The sequence below is a fragment of the Curcuma longa genome, chromosome 19 (genome assembly GCF_044706935.1).
Source record: "Curcuma longa cultivar G26 ecotype Majalengka, Jawa Barat chromosome 19, ITB_CL_G26_1.1, whole genome shotgun sequence".
Lineage (NCBI taxonomy): Eukaryota > Viridiplantae > Streptophyta > Magnoliopsida > Zingiberales > Zingiberaceae > Curcuma > Curcuma longa.
The window spans coordinates 1083971-1109503 of record NC_133879.1 but is presented as its reverse complement, the minus strand read 5'-3'; the positions used below and the strand labels follow the sequence as shown (position 1 = coordinate 1109503).

General features: G+C 36.7%; 2 protein-coding genes and 1 long non-coding RNA gene across 3 annotated transcripts in view; 1 reads left to right on the top strand and 2 right to left on the bottom strand.

Moving 5' to 3' along the window:
* Window positions 1-931: 931 nt before the first annotated feature.
* On the top strand, window positions 932-11745 carry LOC141812610 (uncharacterized). Its single transcript, XM_074700624.1, has 6 exons — window positions 932-1237; window positions 1323-1447; window positions 1520-1616; window positions 1716-1825; window positions 8028-8102; window positions 11521-11745. The coding sequence occupies exons 1-6, from the start codon at window positions 1168-1170 to the stop codon at window positions 11569-11571; spliced, it is 528 nt and encodes a 175-aa protein (XP_074556725.1). The 5' UTR covers window positions 932-1167; the 3' UTR covers window positions 11572-11745.
* LOC141812416 (uncharacterized) lies at window positions 4014-5099 on the bottom strand. Its single transcript, XR_012600293.1, has 4 exons — window positions 4841-5099; window positions 4668-4767; window positions 4495-4569; window positions 4014-4157 (listed from the first exon to the last, which is right to left on the bottom strand). It is a non-coding gene; the product is annotated as an uncharacterized LOC141812416 (long non-coding RNA).
* A 1115-nt stretch (window positions 11746-12860) lies between the features above and the next one.
* The window catches only part of LOC141812791 (uncharacterized), a 36183-nt gene continuing 23510 nt past the window's right edge, over window positions 12861-25533 (bottom strand). The window contains 4 exon segments of the mRNA XM_074700778.1: window positions 12861-13904; window positions 13906-14351; window positions 23498-23627; window positions 23701-23861. Of these exon segments, the coding sequence (XP_074556879.1) occupies window positions 13142-13904; window positions 13906-14351; window positions 23498-23627; window positions 23701-23861 (1500 nt within the window). The 3' untranslated portion in view covers window positions 12861-13141.

The window sequence follows — 25533 nt, the reverse complement described above, 5'->3', positions numbered from 1 at the left end:
ATGAAAAGACGAGATCAATATTCACCTCTCCTCTATCAATCCCACCGCAATCCTACAACCTCTTGATCGAAGAAGTCATGTGCATCTACGGTGCCTCACTGAGACGAGACACTTGAACAAAGATCTCATCTACTCTTTTGCGCTTGTGCAATATCTAAGACAATACAGTATCTCGAATTTGTAGTAGTCGTTTAATAAGAGACTAGTGTGGCACCTTCTCCACCTTCTCCTTTAATGTCCATACGCTCAAATTTGGTCATATACGTCTAATGAATCCACTGCGCCCATAGCGTGCCCTTTTTATATTGATTGTATGTTGCACAAGGCTCTAGCAACAACGTTGAATTCCAAGCACGCTACGCTGCAGATGAAATATAATTTATCTATCATGCCACTAGATTCGACGGGATAGATAGAAGTTAACCTACTTTGTTAATATTGTATCACTTGTGGATTATCATTAAAGATGCTACTCGTCTGTAAAAGATGGAATTCATCATCTTAACGGCCCCACATGGTCGGAATAAATCGAGAAAGAGGTAAATCGCAGTTGGTCACGATGTAGGAGGGTATTACCTGTCTTCGCCAGGATTCATATTTCGTCAGGATTCGAATCTTTGTTCTTTTTTACAAATCTGCTGCGTCGTAATCAACTTAACTATGTCTCATAAGTTTAAAGATGCTAGTCGTAACTCAATAGTGTGTCACCTCCTTTATCTTCCACGAATATAATATTTGTCCTAACAAAAGAGTATAAATTACTATAGAACAATATCATATAGAATATTACCTTTAGTATAACAAAAAAATCTTTTAAATAACTTTTAAGATGTTTTTTTTTAAATATTAATAACTTTTAATATTATAATTTCATAATGGTTTATTATATCAAAGCTCAAAAGTCCAAAGTCCAATCCAATGGAGGCCGCACGCTCTTCCACGGCTCCCGCAAACGATATGAAACAGATTCCAGACAACTAGGTTTCTTGCCCCTCCCTCCCGCTCTCTCTGGTCGCGATCGCTCTTCTTCGTGATCTCCGAACGGCGACTTCGTCCACACCATCTCCCTTGATTCATCCACCTTCGTCGATCGATCCCCATTTATTAAATTTGAACGTCGCGCTGGGAGCGAAGGAGCAAGAGGGGAAGAAACGGGACTCGTTCGCCATGGGGAACGCTTCTTCCATGCTCACCCAATACGACATCGAGGAAGTTCAAGACCACTGCAACTATCTCTGTACGGTCTTCGCTTATCGCTCTTCCCGATCATCGGCAGCAGTTCTTCTTTCTTAATTTTTTTTTTTTTTGCTTCTTGATTTTAGTTTCGCAGCAGGAGATTGTCGCCCTCTACAATCGCTTCTGCCAGCTCGATCGCACTGCCAAGGGCTTCATCTCCTCGGACGAGTTCCTCTCCATTCCCGAGTTCTCCCTCAATCCCCTCTCCCAAGTTCGTCACTTTCATCGTTTTCTTGCTCTTTGGATTCGACCACAGTATACTATCGCAATTTTACGTTTGCAGAGGCTTCTTAGAATGGTTGATGGGTTGAACTTCAAGGACTTCGTCGCCTTCTTGTCAGCGTTTAGCCCGCAAGCCACCCCCCAGCAGAAGATCGAACGTGAGTAGTTCGTCCAATCCATCTTGTTTCGGGGTCTTTCCGTTATTTGCTTTTCCTCGATTGAATGGTTTCTTCTTGTTGGATTTTGTTGCTGTGTAGTCATTTTTAAAGTGTATGATGTTGATGGTAAAGGGAGAGTCACTTTCAAGGACTTGCTGGAGGTGCTTCGCGACTTGACGGGTTCATTCATGTCAGAGGAACAGAGAGAGGTTAAACCCAGAAATCCTAGTCTACGCTTTCCCATCTTGTTATCTGTTTTTCTCTGCTGTTATGATATCATGCTGGTTTTCCGGGCATACTAGCTAATCCATTTGTATTTTTTTGAGTTTCTATTGCTGTTACTAATTCATTCAGTGAATTGCAAATAGCTTAATAGTTATCTTCGAAACCTCCACATAAGAAGTCCAAGCTATGAGAACATGCAAGCATGTCCATTAACAGGATTTTTATAAGATTTGGAATATTTACTAATGAATTAATTAAAATTCCTTTGACAACTTGCTGGGTGTTGCTAGTGTTTGTGATCTCTATCAGAACTAGCCATTGCCATTTTATGATTAGATGCATGTGGAGTTCCATCTTCAACATGGTAGATCACTGCCAATATCTGCATCTTGAAAAAGAGTTGCATACTCCATTGCTTGATGCGAGTGGAATCCCAGTGCCCAATTCCTAATTGATTCACCTTGTAAAAAGATGGCATCTGTGTGCTTCCTTGTGAACTTACCGAGCCCATCATTACCATCCTCTATAAAGAATACATTTATCTGTTCACATAAGAATGCCTTATCTTTCTCACCATCCATAATGCATAGAGGCTGCCTTGTGAGGCAAATATCTCACAGGTTTTATTTTTTTTCTTTTCAAATTTTCATCCAATGTAAGCTACATAATTTCTAAATCCTGATACCGGTGCAACTATGCCTCTTGAATCCTAGGAACAACAATTTCATCGATCCATAATTCTTATGGAATGATAAGCAACTTTTAAATTCATAAACAAAGAAAAGAAAGGGGACAGATTCATATAAGAATCATTGACAACTGAAAAATGAACTGGACAAATGAAAATCTAGCTTTTTATGAAGGCTAGTGTTTGGTCATTTGAAATAACTGATGGGCCTTGCTTTTATCTCGAGGGTAAAGCAATGCCAGATCCAAATATAGATCAATTACAATAAATAGGAAGCTCAACTGTTGCTTTAGGTAATTGAATATGGGAGCGTCAATTATATGAATGAATTGTAAGGGGAAAAGGGAAAGTTTTCTTTAGTCGCTTTCATATCCTAGGAACAACAATTTCATCGATCCATAATTCTTATGGAACAATAAGCAACTTTTAAATTCATAAACAAAGAAAAGAAAGGGGACAGATTCATATAAGAATGATACAACTGAAAAATGAACTGGACAAATGAAAACCTAGCTTCTTATGAAATAACTGATGGGCCTTGCTTTTATCTCGAGGGTAAAGCAATGCCAGATCCAAATATAGATCAATTACAATAAATAGGAAGCTCAAATGTTGCTTTAGGTAATTGAATGTGGGAGCGTCAATTATATGAATGAGTTCTAAGGAGAAAAGGGAAAGTTTTCTTTAGTCACTTTCATCTGTCTGATATAGAGATCTGAATATGATTTATTATATTTTAAGAAGAAAAGAAGAATAGCGCATGCATAAACAAAATGTTTCAAATCTAATACAGTTGAGATTTATTTTAAGGAACCACTGTCTGCTATTCTTTTCATATTTGAGATGGTTTAGTCTTGCATTTGTAAATTCTTATGGCTCCTATAAGTTGGACCATTTTAAATTTTCTGATGCAAACCTAATGTTACATTCTAACCTCGTGTTTTCATTGGAATCTTAATCTGCTATTCTTTTCATATTTGAGATGTGTTAGTCTTGCATTTGTAAATTCTTATGGCTCCTATAAGTTGGACCATTTTAAATTTTCTGATGCAAACCTAATGTTACATTCTAACCTCGTGTTTTCATTGGAATCCTAATGACGCATTAGACTGTTGATAATTACAACATTAGACATAACATGATGGATGGTGTCAAATAGTTGTTTTCCAACCCAGGTTTACTTGGATCAGGGGTGTTAGGGTAAATTAATTTGATAAAATCAGGCTTATCTAACAACCATTTATAACTAGAACAACCATCTAACTTGCCAATTGATCACATGACTAATGCTCAAACTTTTTTTTTCTCGATTTGTGTACAGGGGCGGATCCAGAAATAATTTTTGGCGAGGGCTAATAAATTTTTTTTACAAATATAATAATCATTCCAAAACACTCTAAAATCATAAAATTATATCATTTCACTGCATTATAGAGGAATCAATAAATTTTTTTTTTAAAGTAAATGTATAAATGTGCGGGAGGAAAAGATCCTGATTCAAAAATCCAAAAAATACATATCACTCAAAATGCAGATCACTCAACCAACTACCTCTCATCCTCTCCTAATCTCAAAACGGACAGAATCTCCCCAGTAAATTAGGGATATATGAGGTATACATAATGTCCCTGTCGAAATACAATAAAAAAACACATATATCAGACACAACTTACAAAGTCAAAAACATCATAACAGCAAGTCAAACCACTAAAAAGGAATCCACATACCCAATATGTTGTGCAATTCCTTATTTCCATTCCAGAATAGGTTAAGCGGCTACATATCAATCTAATCTAAATCAATCGGTATTAAATTAAATCCCTCCTTATCAAGCTCTAACAACCCTAATCAATTTCTGATCAATGCATCAAACTTCCTAACTAAAACCAATTTACATTCAAGGTTTATCTCTATTAATCAACTAGAAGCAATTAGATTTTACCTCAGAATGGATTCACAGCTTACCTCAGATTGAAGCCCAATCTAGCCCTAGATTCCTCTTCCTCTCTTCTTCCTTTTCACAGCCGCAATCTCACTGTTCTGTTCACAGAAAACAGGACAGCTTCATCATGCCGACACACAACAACGCATAAGGATCCAACCCTTTCAAAAATCCAACCAACTCAATAAGAACTTACCAGATTTGAAGCCCTAGCCTTCCTTGAGCTAAAATCCAGCCTTTTCCTCCTTCTCCTTGCGGCAGAACCACACCAATTCCGTTCAAATCACAGCAACCAGCTGTGAAGGAAAAATTAATCAAAATCCTAGAAAATTGAAAGCTATACAACCCTAAATCTACCAAAACCCTTACCTATCTTCCTCTTTGATCTACTGCTGCCAATCCGCCTCCAACCGATAGCACTTCCTTGGACGCATTCAAAGGCGAAGTCAAAGGCTCCAAATCGCCCTTGCTGACCACCGGCGGGGCAAGCTCGACGGCGCCGGCGTCGGACGGAGGAGGAACCGCGAGGAAGGGAGGAGCGGCGGTGTCGGCGGCCCGCGGCGATGGCTTCGGCTGGTGAGGAAGACGGCGCGAGGAAAGCAAAAGAGAGGCGGCGGCCGGGCGGCGGCGTCGGGCGAAGATGAGGAAGAAACAGAGGCGTCGACGAAGATCGCTGTTGAGGAATAGGTTTCGCATTTATTGGGTTTCTTACAGGGGCGGATCCAGAAACCATCCTATAACCCATTAACCCTATATTCTTACCCATCATTAACCTGCTTACCTAATACCTGCGGTATTTTAATCGCCCGACAGGGCGAGCGCTTGACGAATACGACGACCAGCACGGAGCACTCTGCACTCCAGCGGGGGCGCGGGGCGCTGTGCTCGCGGTCGCGGCTGAGCCATGAGGCGGCGTTGGTGAAAGCGCTGGTCGCTGATCGCCCTGCTGCTCGCCTGCTCCAGACCTCCAGCCCTCTCCAGCCCCCTCCAGCCCTCGCGGCGTTGGTGAAAACGCTTGTCGTGGCTGAGCCACGAGGCGGCACTGGCGATCCTGGCGAGGGCTTCAGCCCCCTCCAGCCCTCGCCTGGATCCGCCCCTGTTTGTGTAATTGAAGAACAGAGCTGTGCTATTAAATTCAAGCAGGAAATTGGATTCTGGGATACACATTCTGAGGAGTTTCACATTTAACTCATGCAATGTGTTTGATAGAAAAGTTAATCTTGCTATAGACATAAGCATACATTTCAATATATCAAAATAGTCAGAGAATTCTGGAAACTCTAAACTCATCTTGATATGCTTTTGTTGTTCCACACTGAACTCATCCCAAACATCTGATACCAGTTTATATGTGTAATAGACTGAGGAGATTTGAAGAGATAAGATCCCTGTTTTGGGCAATGTAATTAAAACTGCCAAAAATTGGGAGCAAAATAACAATTCCAACATAGTCAAAAGGTTTAGAAGCTATCACATCAAATATTTCTAAAACATTTGCCTTTAACCTTTTTTTCCTTTTTTTAAAATCTTCATGCTAGCCTTTGGGAATTCATGGTTCAAGTTCTCATGCTACGTGCTTTAGCAAGTGTCACTTCAATTTAATATGAGATTTGGACAACCTAATATCATTATAGCATGCATTTCGAATGTCAGACTACTTATACAGATTTTTGTTAAGACACTTATATAGTCCTACGTCATATCAATATGAGAGAATGAAAAGCTTCTTATTCTAATTATCTGATTGGGTTCATGTGCTCCTATCAATCCTCATATCCATGTCAAGTTGATAGGTGAAGTTCACTGATCTTGATGTCAAACGGCTTGTTGTGATTCACAATCAGTTGTGTCAAGAGAGATGGAGGAAGACTGATTGTTAACTGAGATAGTGACATTATTATTTGATTGATATTGAGTAATCTGGAGAAATTTTTGTGCGAAGTTAGTTTGCTTGTCAGACAAGATCTTTATAGTGGATACTGTATGTAGGGATTACATCTTGATATTTGTGTTTGTTCAAAGTACTGGTCTTTATTTAAGTTTCTTTACAATATAAATAATGACCCCTTCACTGTTATAAACAATATAAATAGATTTGGCTAGATCTCCTTGTAGTTCCTAGTAGTAGCCAAACACAACAGCATAGTAATTTGATAAGGCATTTTGTATCCCTATACAACAACCGACAACCAACCAAGCCCTATCCCTACGCTACTATATTTTTATTCAGTTGTTTGTTGTCAACATCAATTAAGGCGTATGACACTTTCCACAATTGAGAGACATTACAAGGGTTTAAATATTTTTCACAGCATAAGCTAACCTGGATAGGTTGAAGTTTATCTACAATCTTGGAGATCAAATTGTTAAAATCGATGGAATCAAAATATCTCCACAATGGCATGATATTGTCCACTTTGGGCCTAAACCCTCATGGCTTTGTTCTTGGGCTCTCCCCAAAAGGCCTCATACCAATGGAGATATCTTCCATCCTTTTAAACTCATGATCTTTTCCATGTGCTTTAGATGTGAGACTATGTTTGCACCCTTGCAACCCAACAATCCCCCTCAAATAAAGGACCACAGGCCCCCTCAACGTCGTTTTTGATGTCTGAATCCTCGATCCACCAGGACTTTTTGCCCCTCGGTCCATCCGACCTACTAGAACTTCCCACCTAGCTGCAACTAGGACTTTTTGCCCCTCGGTCCACCCGACCTACTAGGACTTCCCACCTAGTCGCAACTAGGACTTTTTGCCTCTCGGTCCACCCGACCTACTAGGACTTCTCACCTGGTGTCTGGTCCTCTTGATTCAGATACGGGAGCACTCACTTTCTTTGTTTAAGGTTCAAATCACATGGTTAGATCTGGATCATGGCTCATTCGGCAGTTAGTCCGGTGAAGAGCGGTCTCGCTCTGATACCACTTGTTAAAACTGATGGAATCAAAATATCTCCACAATGACATGATATTGTCCACTTTGGGCCTAAACCCTCATAGTTTTGTTCTTGGGCTCTCCCCAAAAGGCCTCATACCAATGGAGATATCTTCCATCCTTTTAAACCCATGATCTTTTCCATGTGCTTTAGATATGAGACTATGTTTGCACTCTTGCAACTCCACACAAATAACCAAGAAAAAATTCATTTACATTGTATCATGAAATGGAACCAAACCCATAGGGTAAACATTTGCGATATTTGTCGTCATATTATTCAGGCTTTATTGTGGTTGTACAGTGGTATCATTATTTGTTTTAACTCCTCCCTTTTATCTGAATATTTCTTTAATGAAAGTAGATTTGCATCTATTTATGTATTTTAGATAATGTTGTGAAGTATGGCATTTAAATTTAGTTTTCTGTTAACACAAGGTGTGTTAACTATGAATAGAAAACCTAATACACCTTATTGTCATACGTAAGGAGCAGTTAATCCTCGTATTGATATGCCATATATGATTTCATGATACACATGGATTTACATACATCTTTGGAGAATAGAGAATGCCTTGAGAACCATCTAACTCCTGGTATTCCTATTTACTTTTTTTGCAGAAAGTTTTAGGTCAGGTTTTGGAGGAGGCAGGATACTCAAGAGAATCATCACTTTATTTGGAGGACTTCATGAAGGTACTAATCTCATTTTTAGCCACGGGCTTCTATGTTTAGTAACAACTGAAATATAGCGTTATTTGTGTGTTCTTTTAGCCATGACTGAAAGATTGCCTTTGACATTAAGCCATCATATTGACATTAAGCTGCCTGTATATATTGACTACAGATTGTCTTCGACATTAAGCCATCATATTGACATTAAGCTGCCTGTACATATTGACTACAGATTATGATGCTCTTTCTATTCTTCACATTCATAATTCTAATATTTTGAAGAGATATACAATCTAGGTTCATAGTGCATCAGATTGATCATTATGTTCTTGAAAGGTTGATGAGGTTACATTTTTTTAGCTTGACTAGACCATTTTGGTTGTGGCTTTGAGTTATTTCCTATTCTCTAGTAATCATTATCAAGGTGTGTTAATCACTCCAAATTACTTGGAGTAGTCTAGATGAATCTTAACTTTATGGAAGGCTATATCACTAACAATATTCACATCTCTTAAATTATTTCTAATTACAATAACTTGAGTTTTATTTAGTTGCTCTACCCCTCACACGATTTTCAATCGATTCAACTTATCTAATTATATTTCCAAAATATGATTATATTATCTCAATTTATTTTCTCTTGATTGTATAATCTAGTAAAACTATGTTTTTAATATCTCCTTATTGAATAATAGATCTAAAATATGTAGAATTCTCATACCTGTTTCTTGTCCATTCATCTTAAAGGTGTACGAGAATCACACAAGACGCTAGAAACTTCTTTTCATTTTAACCACCAATCTTTATTCTATTAAAAGATTAATAACTCTTATAGGAATTTCATACCCATCAATTATTCACTTGATTCTTTCTTATTATTGAATCTACATTGCATATATTTAATTTTTGTTCTACTTAACTTAAAAAAACATTTGTGGCTTATTTACTTTTATAGAAAATTGGAAAAGATATTTAGAAAAGAAATTGTGCCTACTGTTTACCCAAAAAGTTATTTAGGAAAGATGAAAAATTGAATTGATGAGAGATGCCCTTTAATCTACCATTTTGATCCTGATTAACTCTGGTTGAAATGAAATTTCTCATCCTTAGCAAAAGATGCCTACTTCTTTATAAAAGATACCCACTCATGACTCCATTAGAAAATAATACTTATGACCTTAGTTGGTCTATTGAGCATCGCACTCCTAAGCATTGGATCTTATAATGAAGCTCCAGTGTTAAACTTGTGGCCACCAACTTTAGTTGGCTGTGTCAATTGGAGAGAGCAAGCTGGGTGGTCCAAGGAGTTAAAGTCACCAAGTGGGTCATGCAATTTGGTTCACTAAGCGTTCTAGTTGGGCCAATCGAACATAGTAAGTTGGTCAGTTTCGTTGGCTAGGTAAGCTAGATAAGTCGATTTGTCAGGCAAGCTAGATGGGTTGTTCAGGTACTGTCCAGACGATCTGTTTGAGTTAGGTTGGCTGGACAGGTAGGTCACACCGAGCTATGCAAGTCAAATGACAAGTCTGGTTATGTGACTGAACAAGCTAGTTGGATTGATCGTGCAGACCAGTCAACGAGTTGGACTAGTTGTGCAGGTTGGATGAGCTGGTCGGGTGGGGCAGTTCAATCGGGTCAAGCAATTCGATCACTTGGGGCAAATTAGGTGGGTTGGACAGGTCGTGTAAGTTAGATGCGCAAAACAAGCCGAATGAATCGAGCTTTGCTAGACGAGTTGCAGAGGCTCAAAATATAAGCCATTCATCATTTTATTTATTCATCAATTGGAATAAACAAGCATACGGATAACTTAAACAGTATCCATCCATCCATAATAATTGATACCTCCATTTTTTTCTCCATCCGAGTACCTTAGTCAATAAAGTCTTACTCAAAAATTCAAGTTTCAGATTTAATCTATATAACTCTCATCCATTAGGACAATATGGTATGTAAATAAGATACACCAAATTTATCTGGGTTCATTGTTACTCATAAATCCTTCATTGGTAGAAAGAATTATATATTCTTTGATTTAGTATTGTATAGTATTTATTATCATCTTCATGATTTTCGTAAAGAGTTATATTGTAAAAATTAGTCCATATTTAGATCAATATGCATTTGTCTACACAGATTACATGTATATCTAAATAATACATCAAAGTAGCAGTTCAATTCCATAATTTTTTAGCTACATTTGCGGATTCATGTTTCAACCGATCCAAAATAATTGAGGAAGTTGGTTGGTCTTTTAAATTAAACCATTGGGTATAAACCTTCATGCCGGAGATTCAATTTTCAATTGAGCCTTTACATTTATCACTGGAAGGCTGAGCCTTTACGATTATCACAGTATTGTCTACAATTAATAGCAATGATTTTTGTTCTAATTAATGGACTAGGTTCAATAGTTTATTAATTTATGGTTAGTTAATTCAGTATGGTAAATACTATAGACCAAGAATAAGAGGTGGAATGAATGCAATGATATAACAAGACACTTGCCCTCATGCAACCACTAGTTCTCATCAAAATGAGTAACACAAAATCAGTTTGACAATTCGTTGCACTAGGGCTGTCAATGCAATCTCCTTAGCAGCAGCCATTTGTTAAGGAGAATAAGGCTGATGATGATATCGGCTAGTACCAACCCGGCTGATACTTGTTAGTAGAAATCAAAATGGTCTTGATCCAGCCAATCACTGAAACTGACATCAGATCAAAATGTTCAATCTTGGTCAATTATCCTTTTAAAGATACGTTCCTGAACTTGTGGATTATGAATCAACAATTCTGTTTACTTTTTGTGCAGTAATGTATAACCTCCAAATTCATGGCAATTATCTCAGTGCTAAGAGTCTTGTATTCAGTTCATCCAGCAAAAAAATATCTCGAGTTAATTGCTAAATATAGAAAGTTCGAAGTATAAAGAATTGTAACGATTGTATACATCTAAATAGCTAACTATTATAACAATTATAATAGTTAGCCTGTTCAAAATTCTAGACTGCCCGTTAATCTCTGTTGCATGTCCATGTAACTCTATTTCATAATCATGTCATATATGATAGTAAATTATTTATTTCAGTGCTCTAAACTTTGTAAATCAACCCTGTTGTGTTAATCATAGTCTTACCTGATGTGGACCTGCCAGGTGCCCTTATTATTAACTAGTTTGGATAACAGATTAATAGATGGTTATAATTGCTTTAGCTATAAAAAGTAATGTATATAATCACTTTGGTTATATTTTTTCATAATTTCTTCAAATTCAACTCATATTTAGCAATTAGTCCAAAAAATCTCATTCTATAGGACCTTTGTCTTTCCTTTTGCTTCTGGATATATCTATAGAGTCAAAGACTGTCGCTTTAAGCCTAGAATTTAATCAGGCTGTTATTGTTTTGATTTCCTAACCATGTTCTATTTGTTCCAGGTTCTCTCCAAAGCCGGTTTGAAAATGGAGGTTGAAGTACCTGTGGATTAAGTCGTCAAGCAGTGGCAGTAGGTTGGCTCATTATACATGTTACATAATTGTTGCAATAAAATGGACTTCTTATTTTTGTTCAACATGCAATTCCTGTGTCGTCAAAGAGTAAGATCAAGTAATTGATATCTTAATTATGTTATATATCATATATAATTTTTTTTTTCTTTCCCATGGTTGGACTTGGCCTTAGTGGTGTTCATGTTCAATGTTCGATTGGAAAAACATCTTTTGAAAAAGTGCACGGGAATTCTTTTTAGGGACCCTTTACAGCAGTACCATTATTGTTAGGGCACTTGAGTGGTAACCTTCCCTAGTGAGCACCAAAATGGGGCATAGAAGGGAGTCAACTGCAATTGAAGAGCCGACTAGGATGAAGTTGGAGGGCGTGTCGATGAACCTTCTTACGATCAAGTACAACACTTTCGACACTTTTCCACACTGAATTGATTGTGATTTGCTAATATTGTTTCCCCCCTTTTTGGATACCTTAGTGAGAGTTATGACATCTTGAAGCAGAACCACAATTTACAAAGGTGAGATGGTACAAGTCGATCCACCCAGTGTAATAATACCCCGGGGCTATGGTAAGCGGTGGAATTCCACGAGCTTCTTATGCAATGAAAATTTCAATTTCACTTAGGCTAAAAAATTGTGCTTTATTTTCAAAACAAATTTATTATTTTAAATTTTATTGAATATTTTAGGGATAAAATATTTATGTAAAAATTAATATGCAAAATTTAATTTTTTAAAATGCGAAATATTTAGATATTAAAAGGAATTTCAAGAGAATTTAGAAGAAGTTATTCACTATACATATAACCAGAAAGAGTCTTTAGGAATAAAAGATGAACATAAAGATTTTAAATTTGGTGAAAAAAATATAGAGACCATTGCAATCCCGAAAGTTCTACTTATGATCCATCGTGCTTCAATAATTTCAAATCTTTTCATGAGCATAATCTTGGATCTTTTATATATTTACAAGACCTTCGATAGTACACATAACAAGTTGAATAACATATTACTAGTCATGCTCTATCTGAGTAGTGGTTATTAAATATTATATATAATGGGTTTTTCATATTTTAGATTTACCATGTCATGAATCTTACATATAGACATGTATTATGCTTTTCTTAAATGAAATAATACGATATGTATTTCATGTCTCAATCTAACATATAAACACGGTCGGCATAGCAAGAACAATGAAAACACACATCAAAGAGACAAGATTTGTTGGACGGCACTGTGAGCGCACGCCTGCTGAAATCTAACGAGGACCAAGGCTAAAACCATTCAAGTAATCAAAACTTGGTTGTGCAAAAAAACATATTTTCCTGATTTCCTACAGTATGTCGGAATAACTTAAAATAAAAAAAAAAGACATTTTCGTATATATCAACCATCCCCAAGCAACAGAGACTAGGAAATGTGAAGCCATCATGGCACATTATCCACATGAAATTGATTCTTCACTAGTAAAAGAGGGAGAGAGAGAGAATATATAAGGATTCAGCCTGCACAGACGCCAGGAAAACTTTTAAGTGGGTTCAATTGATTGCTATTTGTTCCAAGACCTCTGCAACGGTCTGCCCAAAGGATTGTGAAGGCTGGAATTTTGTTGTGGGTAGTTCATCCATGAGAGATTGTTGACAGCGACTGCTTGATGACTGCTTGGATTGACAGGTTGATGCTGCACGTAGCCATAAATATTTTGAGCATTAGAGTTTGCCCCAAAGTTTCTAGCCTGGAGATATTGTTCTGAGCTACTATTGCCGTATGATGGGCATGTTGGCAACTTGCTGGACAAAACATTATAAAGGCTCCCTTCAGTACTACTAGCATCAGCCAGACATTGGCCACCGCCCGATGGGTCAATGTTTGACCAATTATTGTATGTTTGACCATCATCACGGAACCAATTTAACCCTAGGGTGCCGCTATCCATGGAAGATTGAATAGAAGGAAAATTCAGCTGTTCAACTGATGTAAATGTTTGGTCTGGGCAACTGTCGGAATATAGGCTTTTGGCCGTAATGTGGTGCATATATGTGTCTTGTGCTCCTGGTCCCCTCTGCTCTAACTGTTGTGCTCCCTGCAACTGAGTGGAAGCCATACTGGATTCAGGCAAAACATCATGGCTCATCAAGAATTGTGATACAGGTTCCTTTATACCATTGATGTGTTCCTGTGGATAAGATATTAGCCGTGGTTTCTTGGGAAAGGCTGAAAGCATCTCACTCTGATTGTATGAGCTAAATAGGGAAGCCCGTTGATCCACATTGAAGGCTGTTGGCATCAACTCTCCATGCTCGGTTTCTATTATCTCTCTCTAGACCGATTATATTGGTAGGATGTTCTATGTTGAGCTGGGGATGGCTAAGGGACAGTTGCCCGATCGATGTATATCGACCATTTTCGGTAGTATTGTAATAGGAATTAGAAATACTTGCTGATGGCCACATGTTTTTAGCAGATGTATGAGACCTCCCTGCTACTTCCATGATACTGTTAGTAAGATTCTGGTTATCAACTGAAAGGCAAAGAGGTGAATAATCGTCTTCTGTGTGTAATGCCTCATCCGCTTCTTGGCCAACAACAATAGGACTAGTCTCCATATCACTTTTCAGTGAAGTAATTTGATCCAACAAATGTTCATCAGTGGAGTTATCTTTCAAACGGATAACTTCATCAGGGGTGTGCTGATTCCTATGACCTCCATCACATGTAGGTTCTCGAGGGGTATTCTCTATAGATTGTATATCCTTGTCCTGACCACATGTGACCATTAGATAGTTAGCATCAGTTTTTCTTTATAGATTGCCTATAACAGCAGCAGCAAAAGAAACAAAAAACTTTATGAAACAATAAAAAACTTCAGGAAACAAAAAGAAAATTGATCTATTGGCTGGAGCAAAAAGCCAATAAAGGAACGATTTCATAAAAAAGTGGAAAAAAACAGCATGGAATTTGTGCAATTCATGAGAACCTAATAAGAATTCCAAATTAGTGTAAACATAGGATAGGAGTCATCCAGTGCCTTTTCCCGTTGGAACTTAAAGTTACACTTCAGTTTTCTTTCATTATAAGAACTTAAAGTTACACTTCAACCATAGTTTTCTTTCATCATAAAAGAATCATATCAAATGATGTTCCAGACTTCCAGCAGGAAACAATTTCTCCAAATACCAAAAATTGCTCTTGGACAATGCGCAAGAATTAATTCATTCATGTATGCGTATGCCCTGGCATACCAAAGCCAGAATAAAATTGAGTGAAATTTGTGAAAATAAATCTGAACTTTTTACTGCTTCATTGAGCAGTTTGGATTTGGACTTAGGAGATGATCTCAGGAGTAGATAAGATTGAAAAGGTTGATGAGGATGCAGAGGATCATGCATTCCGTGCACATGGACTTGAAAGGAACATCAAGAGGGCTACTTCAAAAAGGGATCTATCACTTTTGTCAGAGGGAGCTTAAAGCAGTTTTTTAGCTGAAACCTAAGGGTGTAAACCTCCTCACATCTTGCTCCAATTCCTATACATTGCAAGAAATTTGTACGATTGCCATCCGTATTCCAAAATAATTATACAGGAATACAGAAGTAGATGTTGTTGGCAATAAATAAAAAAAATAACAGGTTTGGGTGCTTACTGATGAAGCTGAGTGTCAGCCCTTTTAAGATCATCTTGCCATCCAGAGAGGAAAAGAAATAGAGAAAAGTGAGGAGAAGGGATAATGGAGAATGTATTGGGACAATCAAAGGCAAGGATTAGAGAAGACAGAAAATTGTATCCTAAATGATATGGAGGAGAACAAAAGTGAATAGAAAGCTTCTGTTAAGAGTTCATAGGTCGACCTATGGACTTTTCTTTCATAGTGAGTAGTCAGTATTTATCTTGAATTAATTATGTATTTATTCTGTTGCATTTTGCATACATATTAGGATCAGTGATGCATATTCAAGAGATTGTGTTGTGGATCATTAGGTTGAATGATACACTCATGAGATTATGTACTTAGAATCATGTAGTTACTTTGCATGCTAGAGAGGACATTTAATATTTTAGTCTGGTAGGATAGGTTAGTGATTTGAATAGCAAGGATCACTCTGAATTTAATTACCTCACGTCTCAAGTGTACATAGGCTCTATATTGCAGTGGCTAACTTCTTTCCAAACATTTTATCTTCTAACAAAATCTTCTTCCTCTCTCTTTCCCGCTTTTTCCCTTCCTGTAGCAAATGGTACTATATCAAAACTTTTGGCATCCCTTACTACGTCTTTCTTCTACTCACTTCGTTACTTGCTTCTCTCCTTACTTGGTCACACTGTGCTATATTTCTATTCCACAAATACCATGCATATTCCACATCACCAAAGCAAACCAAATATAGCATCAAACCTTGAGCCATCACACCCCACCTCACACGTCTGCCTTAGAACTCCAACAGTTTCCCATTACAACTAGATAGCCTTCCCATTAGTATCAAGGTCACTTGGTTACCCATGTAATCTAATACAAAACACCATTGCCTACTCTTTATAGCCAATTCTAAGTTTTTAAATGTCATGCCATTTTGGTTCACATTGTCAAAACATCTCATTGGCCAACTGAATCTGACACAGGTGCACCAAAAGAACAGCGAGTTAAAGATTCCTCATCTCATCCAATCTTCCCCTTTATGCTGATTCTTCCTCTGAGACAGTGGAACACTTCTTACTTTGAGACACAATGGGTTTATTTCTTTGTCCTTCAAGACATGGTCAATGGATAACCTCTTCTTTGTGATGTAAACAGCAAACAGTTCTCCACTTGAGATGCACGTAACCTCTTCTTGCATCTTTGAGACGTGGCAATGTTGTGGCAGCACTTCTTCAAGATGCAATAGACAGTGGCACCAGCAATAACTCTTTCCTTCTTATCTTGCTCCTCTATTTTCTGTTTTGTCCTCCTCCCGTTCTGTTTCTTCCTACTGGTGTTGATTGACACAACCAAAATACACCATTGCCACCATCTCATCCTGGTCAAGGATTTAAACCCATCATGGAACTAGACTTTAAATCTTCACAAAGTTTGCCTCTGGCTAGGCCATCAGCATCCCTCGATTCTTACATTTATCGACATCAGTTATTATGACTGCCCATTGCCTGCATAACCCATTCACCAGTTGGACCATTTTCCTATAATTGCTGGCCTTCTCCTTTACTTCCACAATCAGTTATACATCTCTTCTGACCAAGGACAATAAGTCATGAAAAAGATCGTCACAACACTATCATTAGGGATGGGGAAAATACTGAAATTTTCGGTATACCACACATACCATGCCGATATATACAGTTCATACCGAAACTTTGGCATACCGAAAATTTTGGCACGATATTCTACGGTACAAAATTTTTCGGTATCGGTATCGGTATGAGATTTACTATTTTTCAATATTTCGATATATACTGAAATACCAAATAAATTCTTTTATATACTATTTCGGTATTTCAGTACCTTTCCTTGACACATGGTGCTGGATTTTAAAATCCGACACCAATGTGGTGTTGGATTTCGAGGACCACTATGATTTATAATAATTTTTTTTATAAAAAAAACTTCTGTAATTTAGAATTAAAAGAGAAATAAATTTAAGATTATTATATTTATAATAAATTTTAAATTTTATTTATATGATTTAATAATTTAGAATCAATTTTTATTTGATAAAAAATAATTATAACCTCATCTTTATTACGTTTTTTCTATTTAAAATATTTTTCATAAGTCAAGTCTATAAAAGAATTTATTAGTCCTATTTATCTTTGCTATATTATATAAGAATATATTTATCTTTGGTATATACCAAAATAATGAAATACCAAACAAAATTTCGATTTCAGTATAACGAAAATATTGAAAATACCAAACAATTTTGGTATGAAATTTAACCATACTGAAAATTCAGTATATCAAAATTTCGATACGGTATCAGTATATATATTTCAAATACTGAAAATTTCAACACAATATATGGTATGATATAAAATTTTTGATACAGTACGGTATACCACCCCTAACCATCACTCGAGCTTCTATTGGCATTAAACTTCTACATCACAGTATTCATGACTTCTTCTCTACACCTTTTGGCCTCACAGACTCATTGTTAGGAATTGGGAGCTAATGTGATGCAGGAGGATTTGAAGATTTTTATTATTAATTTTGATAATTTTTATTTTTAGTAATTTTTGAAGTTTTTGGTATTTAGAGTAATTTATTTTAGGATTTTTTAAATCCGTTTAGGATTGTTATGATTGAGTCTGTTAAGAATTTTTCTTAGGATTTTATATTTGAAGTCCGCTTAGGATTTTTAAGATTTCGAGTAAATATTTCTTTTCGAGTTTGTTAAGAAATTTTCCTTTTTATTAGGAATCTTTCTTTTTTAGTTTGTTAAGAAATTTTTCTTTTTTTATTAGGAATCTTTTTTAGGGTTTGGATTTATATAAACATCTTATGAGTTGATATTTAGGGGATAAGCAATTTGGTCGATTAATAAAAATTTCTCTTTTTTGGTAAAAACACTAGAAGCGGCACTGTCGCGACCTTCTATCTGTTTTTCCAATTTCTCGAACTTGTTCTCTCCTCAATTTTCTTCCAATCTTCCGTCTCCAGAATAATCACTATTTTATCTGGCGTCAGTTGGTATCAGAGCATTGCCCGCAAGATAATCGCTATCCCACCCAGCGTCAGTTGGTATCAAAGCGCATCAGATCTGATGGAAGGTCGTCGTGGTCGTGGTCGTCATCGTAGTGATCATGATCGCAATAATCAAGTTCCGATGGACGAAACCCAATACCGTGATCATACTGTTTAGGATGTGATAATTGAGGATTTGCGGAGGCAAGTCACAGAACTAACCCAGCGTTTGGCGACGCGGGATTTTGAAGATCGAAGGAGCTATGACCGTGATTTCGCATCCACCTTCAACAACCCTTACCACCACCACGATAGAGTCTCAGAGCGTCAAAATCGAGAGGAATAGTATGTCGACTTCGATTTTCGAATTGATTTACTTGAGTTTTCAGGAACCTTACAAGCAGAAGGATTCATTGATTGGCTCAATGAAATAGAAAGAATTTTTGATTACAAGGAGGTGCCTGATCGGATGAAAGTAAAGTTGGTTGTCATCCGACTCAAGGGCCGAGCATCCACATGGTGAGAACAGCTACGACCAAGATCACCGACTGGGAGAAGATGAAGAAGAAAATGAGAGCTCACTTTCTTCCTTTCGGCTACACCCAAACTCTGTTTCAACGACTTCATATGTTGGCGCAGGGTGCGAGATCGGTCGATGATTACACGAAAGAGTTTTACTAGTCGATTGAGGGATTTGGGATCAACCACCCCGCCACCTACAACTTCAAGAGAACACCAGCTCCGCAGCACCTCTACGTCCCCCCTTCCTCCTACGGTGGCGAGGACAACTATAAAGATGCAGACCTTGACAACATCGAGTACGAACAGTCCTACTCTCTCGATCATCCGATCACAGGACGTGATGAAGATGACGACAAAATCGAAATATTTGGTGATCCAGTTTATAATGATGTTGACGAAGAGGAAATAGGCCTAGACGAAGCGTTGATCGAAGACCAGAAGCTCACTTTGTTCGACGACAATCAACATCCTAGTTCATCTATCGACGAAGTCCCAATTTCCATTGTCTCACCTTGCATTGATTTGGCGTTCCAATTTATTCATCATGATGAAGACGAGACCGAGTCAACTGGTGAGCCAATATACAACGAGGATGAAATTGTCGGTGATCCAATTCTTTGTCTCGACGCCGATGTTGGCGAGTTGCTCAATCAAGCCCTTGTCAATGCTTCTAGATGCACCGACACTTCAACTGCACAGGAGGCTTCTCCTTTAAAGTAAGCAACAAACCTTGTCCAGAACTTTGTTGACCGTTCAGATGATTTAACTTCAACAAATATGATGACACATCAAACAGATTTATCCAAAGACAGAAAATACATATACTTCAATTATATTAGGACATGAGCAAATGCAAATAAAGGTTTCAACTAATGGAACAAAAGACATAGCAGATGATTGTGATTTAAATGAAGGCATTCTTGTGGACGAAGGAAATCAAGGAAAGCCAACTATCACTTCAACAATATCCCCCTCTTCAGTACATATGCCTTGCCAATCTTTTTTCTCGAATTACATGTTAATTAATTTGCCAATTTTAGTTATTGTAACTGCTCTATTTTCTTTTTTGACCTCCTGTGAAAGGATCTTGGAAAGCGGAGCTCCAAGCCTTGGTCGTTGTGTTACTTGGGAAGTGGGTAGCAGCTCGTTGATCCGCTAGGCCCGACTCTAGTAATCATGAGGAAGGTGGCAGTGACAAAGAAAGTGGTGAGCGCTATGATTGCATGCACGGTGGCAGTGCTCGTTGTGCGTCACCATATACGGAGTTCGAGCTTGTGGTCGCGGGTCATTGCAGTGATTAAGAAGCTTGAGGAACAGGCTGCTTCGCCTATTTGGAAGCTGCAACAAGTAGCGGACACGATGATAATGGAGATAACGATGGATTCTACCGAATTGATGTCATAGGATTTTACTGCAACCACCTGATACTATTTTAAACTCGAGGACATTTTTTTCAACCTGGGACGACTGATGCAGGAGGATTTGAAGATTTTTATTATTAATTTTGATAATTTTTATTTTTAGTAATTTTTGAAGTTTTTGGTATTTAGAGTAGTTTTGAAAAGTTTTATTTTTTTATTTTAGGATTTTTTAAATCCGTTTAGGATTTTTAGGATTGAGTCTGTTAAGAATTTTTCTTAGGATTTTATATTTGAAGTCTGTTTAGGATTTTTAGGATTTCGAGTAAATCTTTCTTTTCGAGTTTGTTAAGAAATTTTCCTTTTTATTAGGAATCTTTCTTTTTGAGTTTGTTAAGAAATTTTTTTTTTTATTAGGAATCTTTCTTAGGGTTTGAGTTTATATAAACATCTTATGAGTTGATGTTTAGGAGATAAGCAGTTTGGTTGATTAATAAAAATTTCTCTTTTTTGACAAAAACCCTAGAAGCAGCGCCGTTGCGGCCTTCTATCCGTTTTCTCAATTTCTCGAACTTATTCTCTCCTCAATTCTCCTCCAATCTTCCGCCTCCAGAATAATCACTATTCTGTCCGGTGTCATAATGACATGATAACACAAGAATTGTCCAAGTTCACTGCTCCACCATCAAAAGCTTACATTCTACCTTCTTTCATTAGCATCAATCCTTGCATAACCCAGTATCTTATATTCTCATGCCCTCAATGGATTATGCACCTCCGTTGGTTACTGGTAGTGGCAACTTCATGACCCAAGAGTTCTAGTAATTTGAGACAACAATTGTCCTCAATCACCAATTGTGAGTTTCTACTTTGATCTTTTGTCAAAAATAAGAATGTTGACATAATTAACAAGCATATAAGACAGAAACCAAATTAAAGATACAAACTATGTTAGATATATTCAATTTGCAACCAAAACATTCCAGCATACTGATGGATTTTGTTATAAGACCAAGAATTTTGAAATTTGATGTTAATGTTGGAGCCTTCGTCCCCTACTACTGCAATGTAAAGTGTTTTGGTGAGTTGGGCAAAGGATTTAAATTAAGTTTGTTGCATGATATCTATATTAAGTTGCATCTACTAAGTATACAGGTTGCCTTAGCGCGACTAAGATGGTTGATGGCTTGATAACTCAAGGTTCATAAGATCGAAGAAGTATGACTTGGGTATATGAGGGACTGCAAGATAAGGTTTGCAAAGAAGGATGAGGTTGACATTTGAGGACCGCAGAACAAGATCCATGAAAATCAAAGAAGGATGGCACAAGCATCCAAGGGACCGCAGGACGCGGAGCATGACAAACCGAGGAGGTGAACTACGTGAAGGATGGCATGGGACAAAGCCGACGACTCATTGCATCCAAGGGGTGTGAGAAGACCTCAAGATTTGGATAAATTCCATGTGAGATGTGAGTGGAGTAAACTATATACAAGGCACGAAGGGGAACAAAGGCAGACTCAACCTTAATGTGGTCGAAGTCAAGAGACCAGTCGACTTGTGTTCGGATCCCGTCAACTGGTGGCTGAGAAAACCACACCCTGTGTGTATAAGGGATTGGTGGTTTGATCCAGTTGGTTGATAAGTGGGTATCAATCGACTGGTGGTCCAATACCCCAAGTTAAGTTTGATTGAGGTATTTAGCTGGAGTAGTTAACTGATGGGTAAGAATGTCGATTGATGGTTTAGACTTGGACAAAATGAACATAATATTTTCCAATCAACTGAGTTATGTTGGAAGAGCATAGAATGTTTTGGAGTAGCCGGTGCACTCAAATGAGCATTGATTAATCGACTACGAGTGAGTCTACTTAACTGATGCTACAAAGGCGAGTTCAAACAAAGTCAAAAATGAAAGTTTCAATGGCAATCGACTAATGGTTGATGATCAATCGACTAATAGTCATAAGATTAGCAAACAATAAGATTCAAAGTGAACTGTGAGATAGGGCATCTATCGAGATACTGCACTTCAAGAGCTTTCACTGTTCTATTTTATTCCTGATTTATTGCTTGTATTTTGCTGAATCTAAGAGATTTCTTCACATCTAGTGCTTAACTAAAAAAGGAGAAAGATAGTGGACTTTGTGTGCATAGATCATGGAAAATTGCGGACCACGTAACTCTAATGTCGTCTGCTTTGTTTTCTTTATTTTAGTGTTCAACTACTTTCCGTTGCAATATTTTGTAGACATGTGACAAGTGGTATTCACTCTCCTCTACCCTATCGATACAATCGACCCCAACAGTTAATGCTATCAAGTCATGATCATCATCAAGTCGTGTTTATCCCAAGTATTTGAGATTAACTACATGAATACTATTCTCTTTTGAGTTTTATGTAAGGTGATCTCACTAATGATATTTGAATAAATTATTTTTTTATATTGACCATGTTTTGCTGAGTCTCCATCTACTCGTTAACCCTTTCACTATAGATTCCAACTCCTCCAACTACAAAATCTATCGACCATCCCTAAACATGTTTGTACATCTAAACCTATTAGAACTACACCTTATTGCTCTTTAATATTAATAATTTTTTATTTTATCTAACACAGTAACTTCATAGCTCTATCTTATCATACTTATCTTTGTTATATTATTTTTTACATATTGCTTCCTCACAACCCAATACTTTGATCTATAAAGCATAGCAGACGGTACCAAGATCTTATAAAATTTCCTTTTAACTCTTAAAGTTCTGGTTCCTATGGAGAAGAAAATAGGCATGCAAAATAAAAGTAGGGGAAGAATTGTAAAATATTTTTCATCCACCTGTTTCCTTAAATTGAAGGAAAGGAGGAAAACTTAATTCTTATTTACTAAAAACATTAATAAAAAAATAGATTAAGAATAATTTTAAATTTTTTGAAGTTTGAATTTAAGCTCTATGACATGTGAAAATGATTTTTGGCCAAATTAGACAAATGCAATATAGATGGGAAAATATTTTTCCTTTTCTTCCCTCCTCATTTCTACCAAAAGAAATGGAGGAAAAGGTGCTACTAAGAATTTTTTTTTGTCACATTATTTCCTTCCTGATTTCCTTTCCTAGTCGGAAACATGCTCTAAAGGAGACACAACAATTATTCTAGAAGCTCCACTACTTTGTAACTATTTCTTTGATATCTTCATCAATATCTTCTTGTTATTCAATAATAGATCCAAGATATCTACATCTCTTAATTAATATCAAGTAAAGCATAATATTTGTGTTGGAAAATGTAAGTATAAAAAAATATCTATCCATCGATATGTAGTGGACTAGAAAATTTAAAAAAGGTACCTTAACAAATAAAATCTTTATTTTCTCTGTGAGTTCCAGTTCCAAAGATTTTCTCAGTTGTTCCCTGCCCATCTTCCTCTGCCCAGCAGCCTCAAAAGCTGCTGGGAGATCCTTCTTTGCCATTCGCAACCTGTATGTAAACAGTTAAGGTTTAATCGTTCAGAACTAAAAAAGAATTGAGTATGAATATTTAATCTACTGACCAGTGCTCATGCAACTTCTCCTTTTCTTCCTCCTCAAATGTTATGTAAGGATAAACATGAAAGCAGTTCAAATCACCAAGCAAACGACCAAGCAACTTATATTGAATACCATCTGCAGATTGCTTTAAATTCTTGACCAGCTGATGTTGCGTCTTGCTTACCTGAAGTATGACAAAAGAACAAGTAATTAGCATTTTCAAACAAAAGTATAGTAAGCATAAACTCTGGAATTCTTCTGAACCTAAGAGCAATGCCAAACTCCAAGCTAAAGATGAAAATTCAGCAGTTCATTATTTTTATTGGCCCTTTATATTCAGTATTTTTACAATGAATAACTAGTAAAATTCTTAAGATATTTTTTTTTATGGAATGACATTCAACTTGCTGTAGATTTAGGCCATACCTGGTAGGTTCACAAAGGCCTACATAAATTTATATACATAACCAATCAGGTTAAACACCAAAATTAGCAATGGTGACATGGACCAAACACTACAAAGATCAGAGGGCTAATATTTAAGTCATTGTCTAATCAAATCATTGAGCTCCAAAATCTCACACTCTACATCTATACAATAACAACAACAATCAAGCCTTATCCCACTACGTGAGGTTTGCTAACTAAGTCTTTTTTTGTCTCTTTTCCTCATTTGATGTGCACATTTGTCATAGTTTCACATCGTCTAACTAGAGTATTTATTGGGCGTCTAAGTACATGTCCGTACCATCTTAAACATGTCTTCCAGAGTTTTCTCGCAATAGGTACAACTCCGACTTTTTTTCTAATATTTTCATTTCTTATCCTGTCCATCCTTGTATGTCCGCACAGTCACATTAACATCTTCCTCTTTGCAACTAACCCAACATTCAACTCTGTATAACATAGCGAGTCTAACTGCCGTTTTATAAAATATTCCTTTAAATTTTAGAGGTACATTACGATCACACAGAACACCTGACGCTTTCCTCCATTTCAACCATCCCGCTTATATTTTATATAAGACATCTGTCTCAATCCTTCCATTCTTTTGCAAAAATGATCTTAAGTATTTAAAATTCTCAGTTACAGACAATCCGTCATCTCCTATGTTAACAATTATATCATTATGTCTAATATTACTAAACTTAAATTTCATATATTTTGTCTTTACTCTACTAAGTCTGAAACATTTCACTTCTAATGTTTCCTACCAAGATTCGAGTTTAACATTTACTCCTTTACGTATTTCATCTACCAAAACAATATCATCTGCAAACAACATGCACCACGGTACTGTATCTTAGATGTGTCTAGTAAGTTCGTCTATGATTAGTGTAAAAAGAGATAGACTTAGCTCTATCTTTATGGAAAATGCTTCAGGTTAATCCGTCTGAAGATTTCACTCTTGTCATTACATATATTCTTAATTAGTTCAATATACATTATGCAAACACCTCTCTTTTCTAGAATTCTCCATATAATTTTCCCTAAAGACTATCATAAACTTTTTCTAAGTTGACGGATATCATATGTAAATTTGCTTTTCTTCCCGATACTTTTCAATTAGTTGTCTGAGAAGATGTATAACTTCTATTGTCAACTTTCCAAATATAAATTTAAATTGATTTTCGATCACCGTGGTCTATATCTTTAGTCTTTTTTCTATTACTTTTTCCTAAAGTTTCATGATATAACTCATTAGTTTAATACCCCTATAGTTTGCACAATTTTGTACATTTCCTTTATTCTTATATACGAGAACTAGAGTACTTACTCTCCACTAATCGGATATTTTTTAGTTTTCAATATCAAGTTGAATAACTTTATAAGTCATTCAATACATTGTTTTCCTA

Bases quoted from the DNA above. Each gene is read 5' to 3' on its own strand.
- LOC141812610 (XM_074700624.1), top strand. From the start codon at position 1,168: ATGGGGAACGCTTCTTCCATGCTCACCCAATACGACATCGAGGAAGTT. The intron at 1,238-1,322 runs GTACGGTCTTCG...TCTTGATTTTAG, and splicing joins AGACCACTGCAACTATCTCT to TTTCGCAGCAGGAGATTGTC. The intron at 8,103-11,520 runs GTACTAATCTCA...TATTTGTTCCAG, and splicing joins ATTTGGAGGACTTCATGAAG to GTTCTCTCCAAAGCCGGTTT.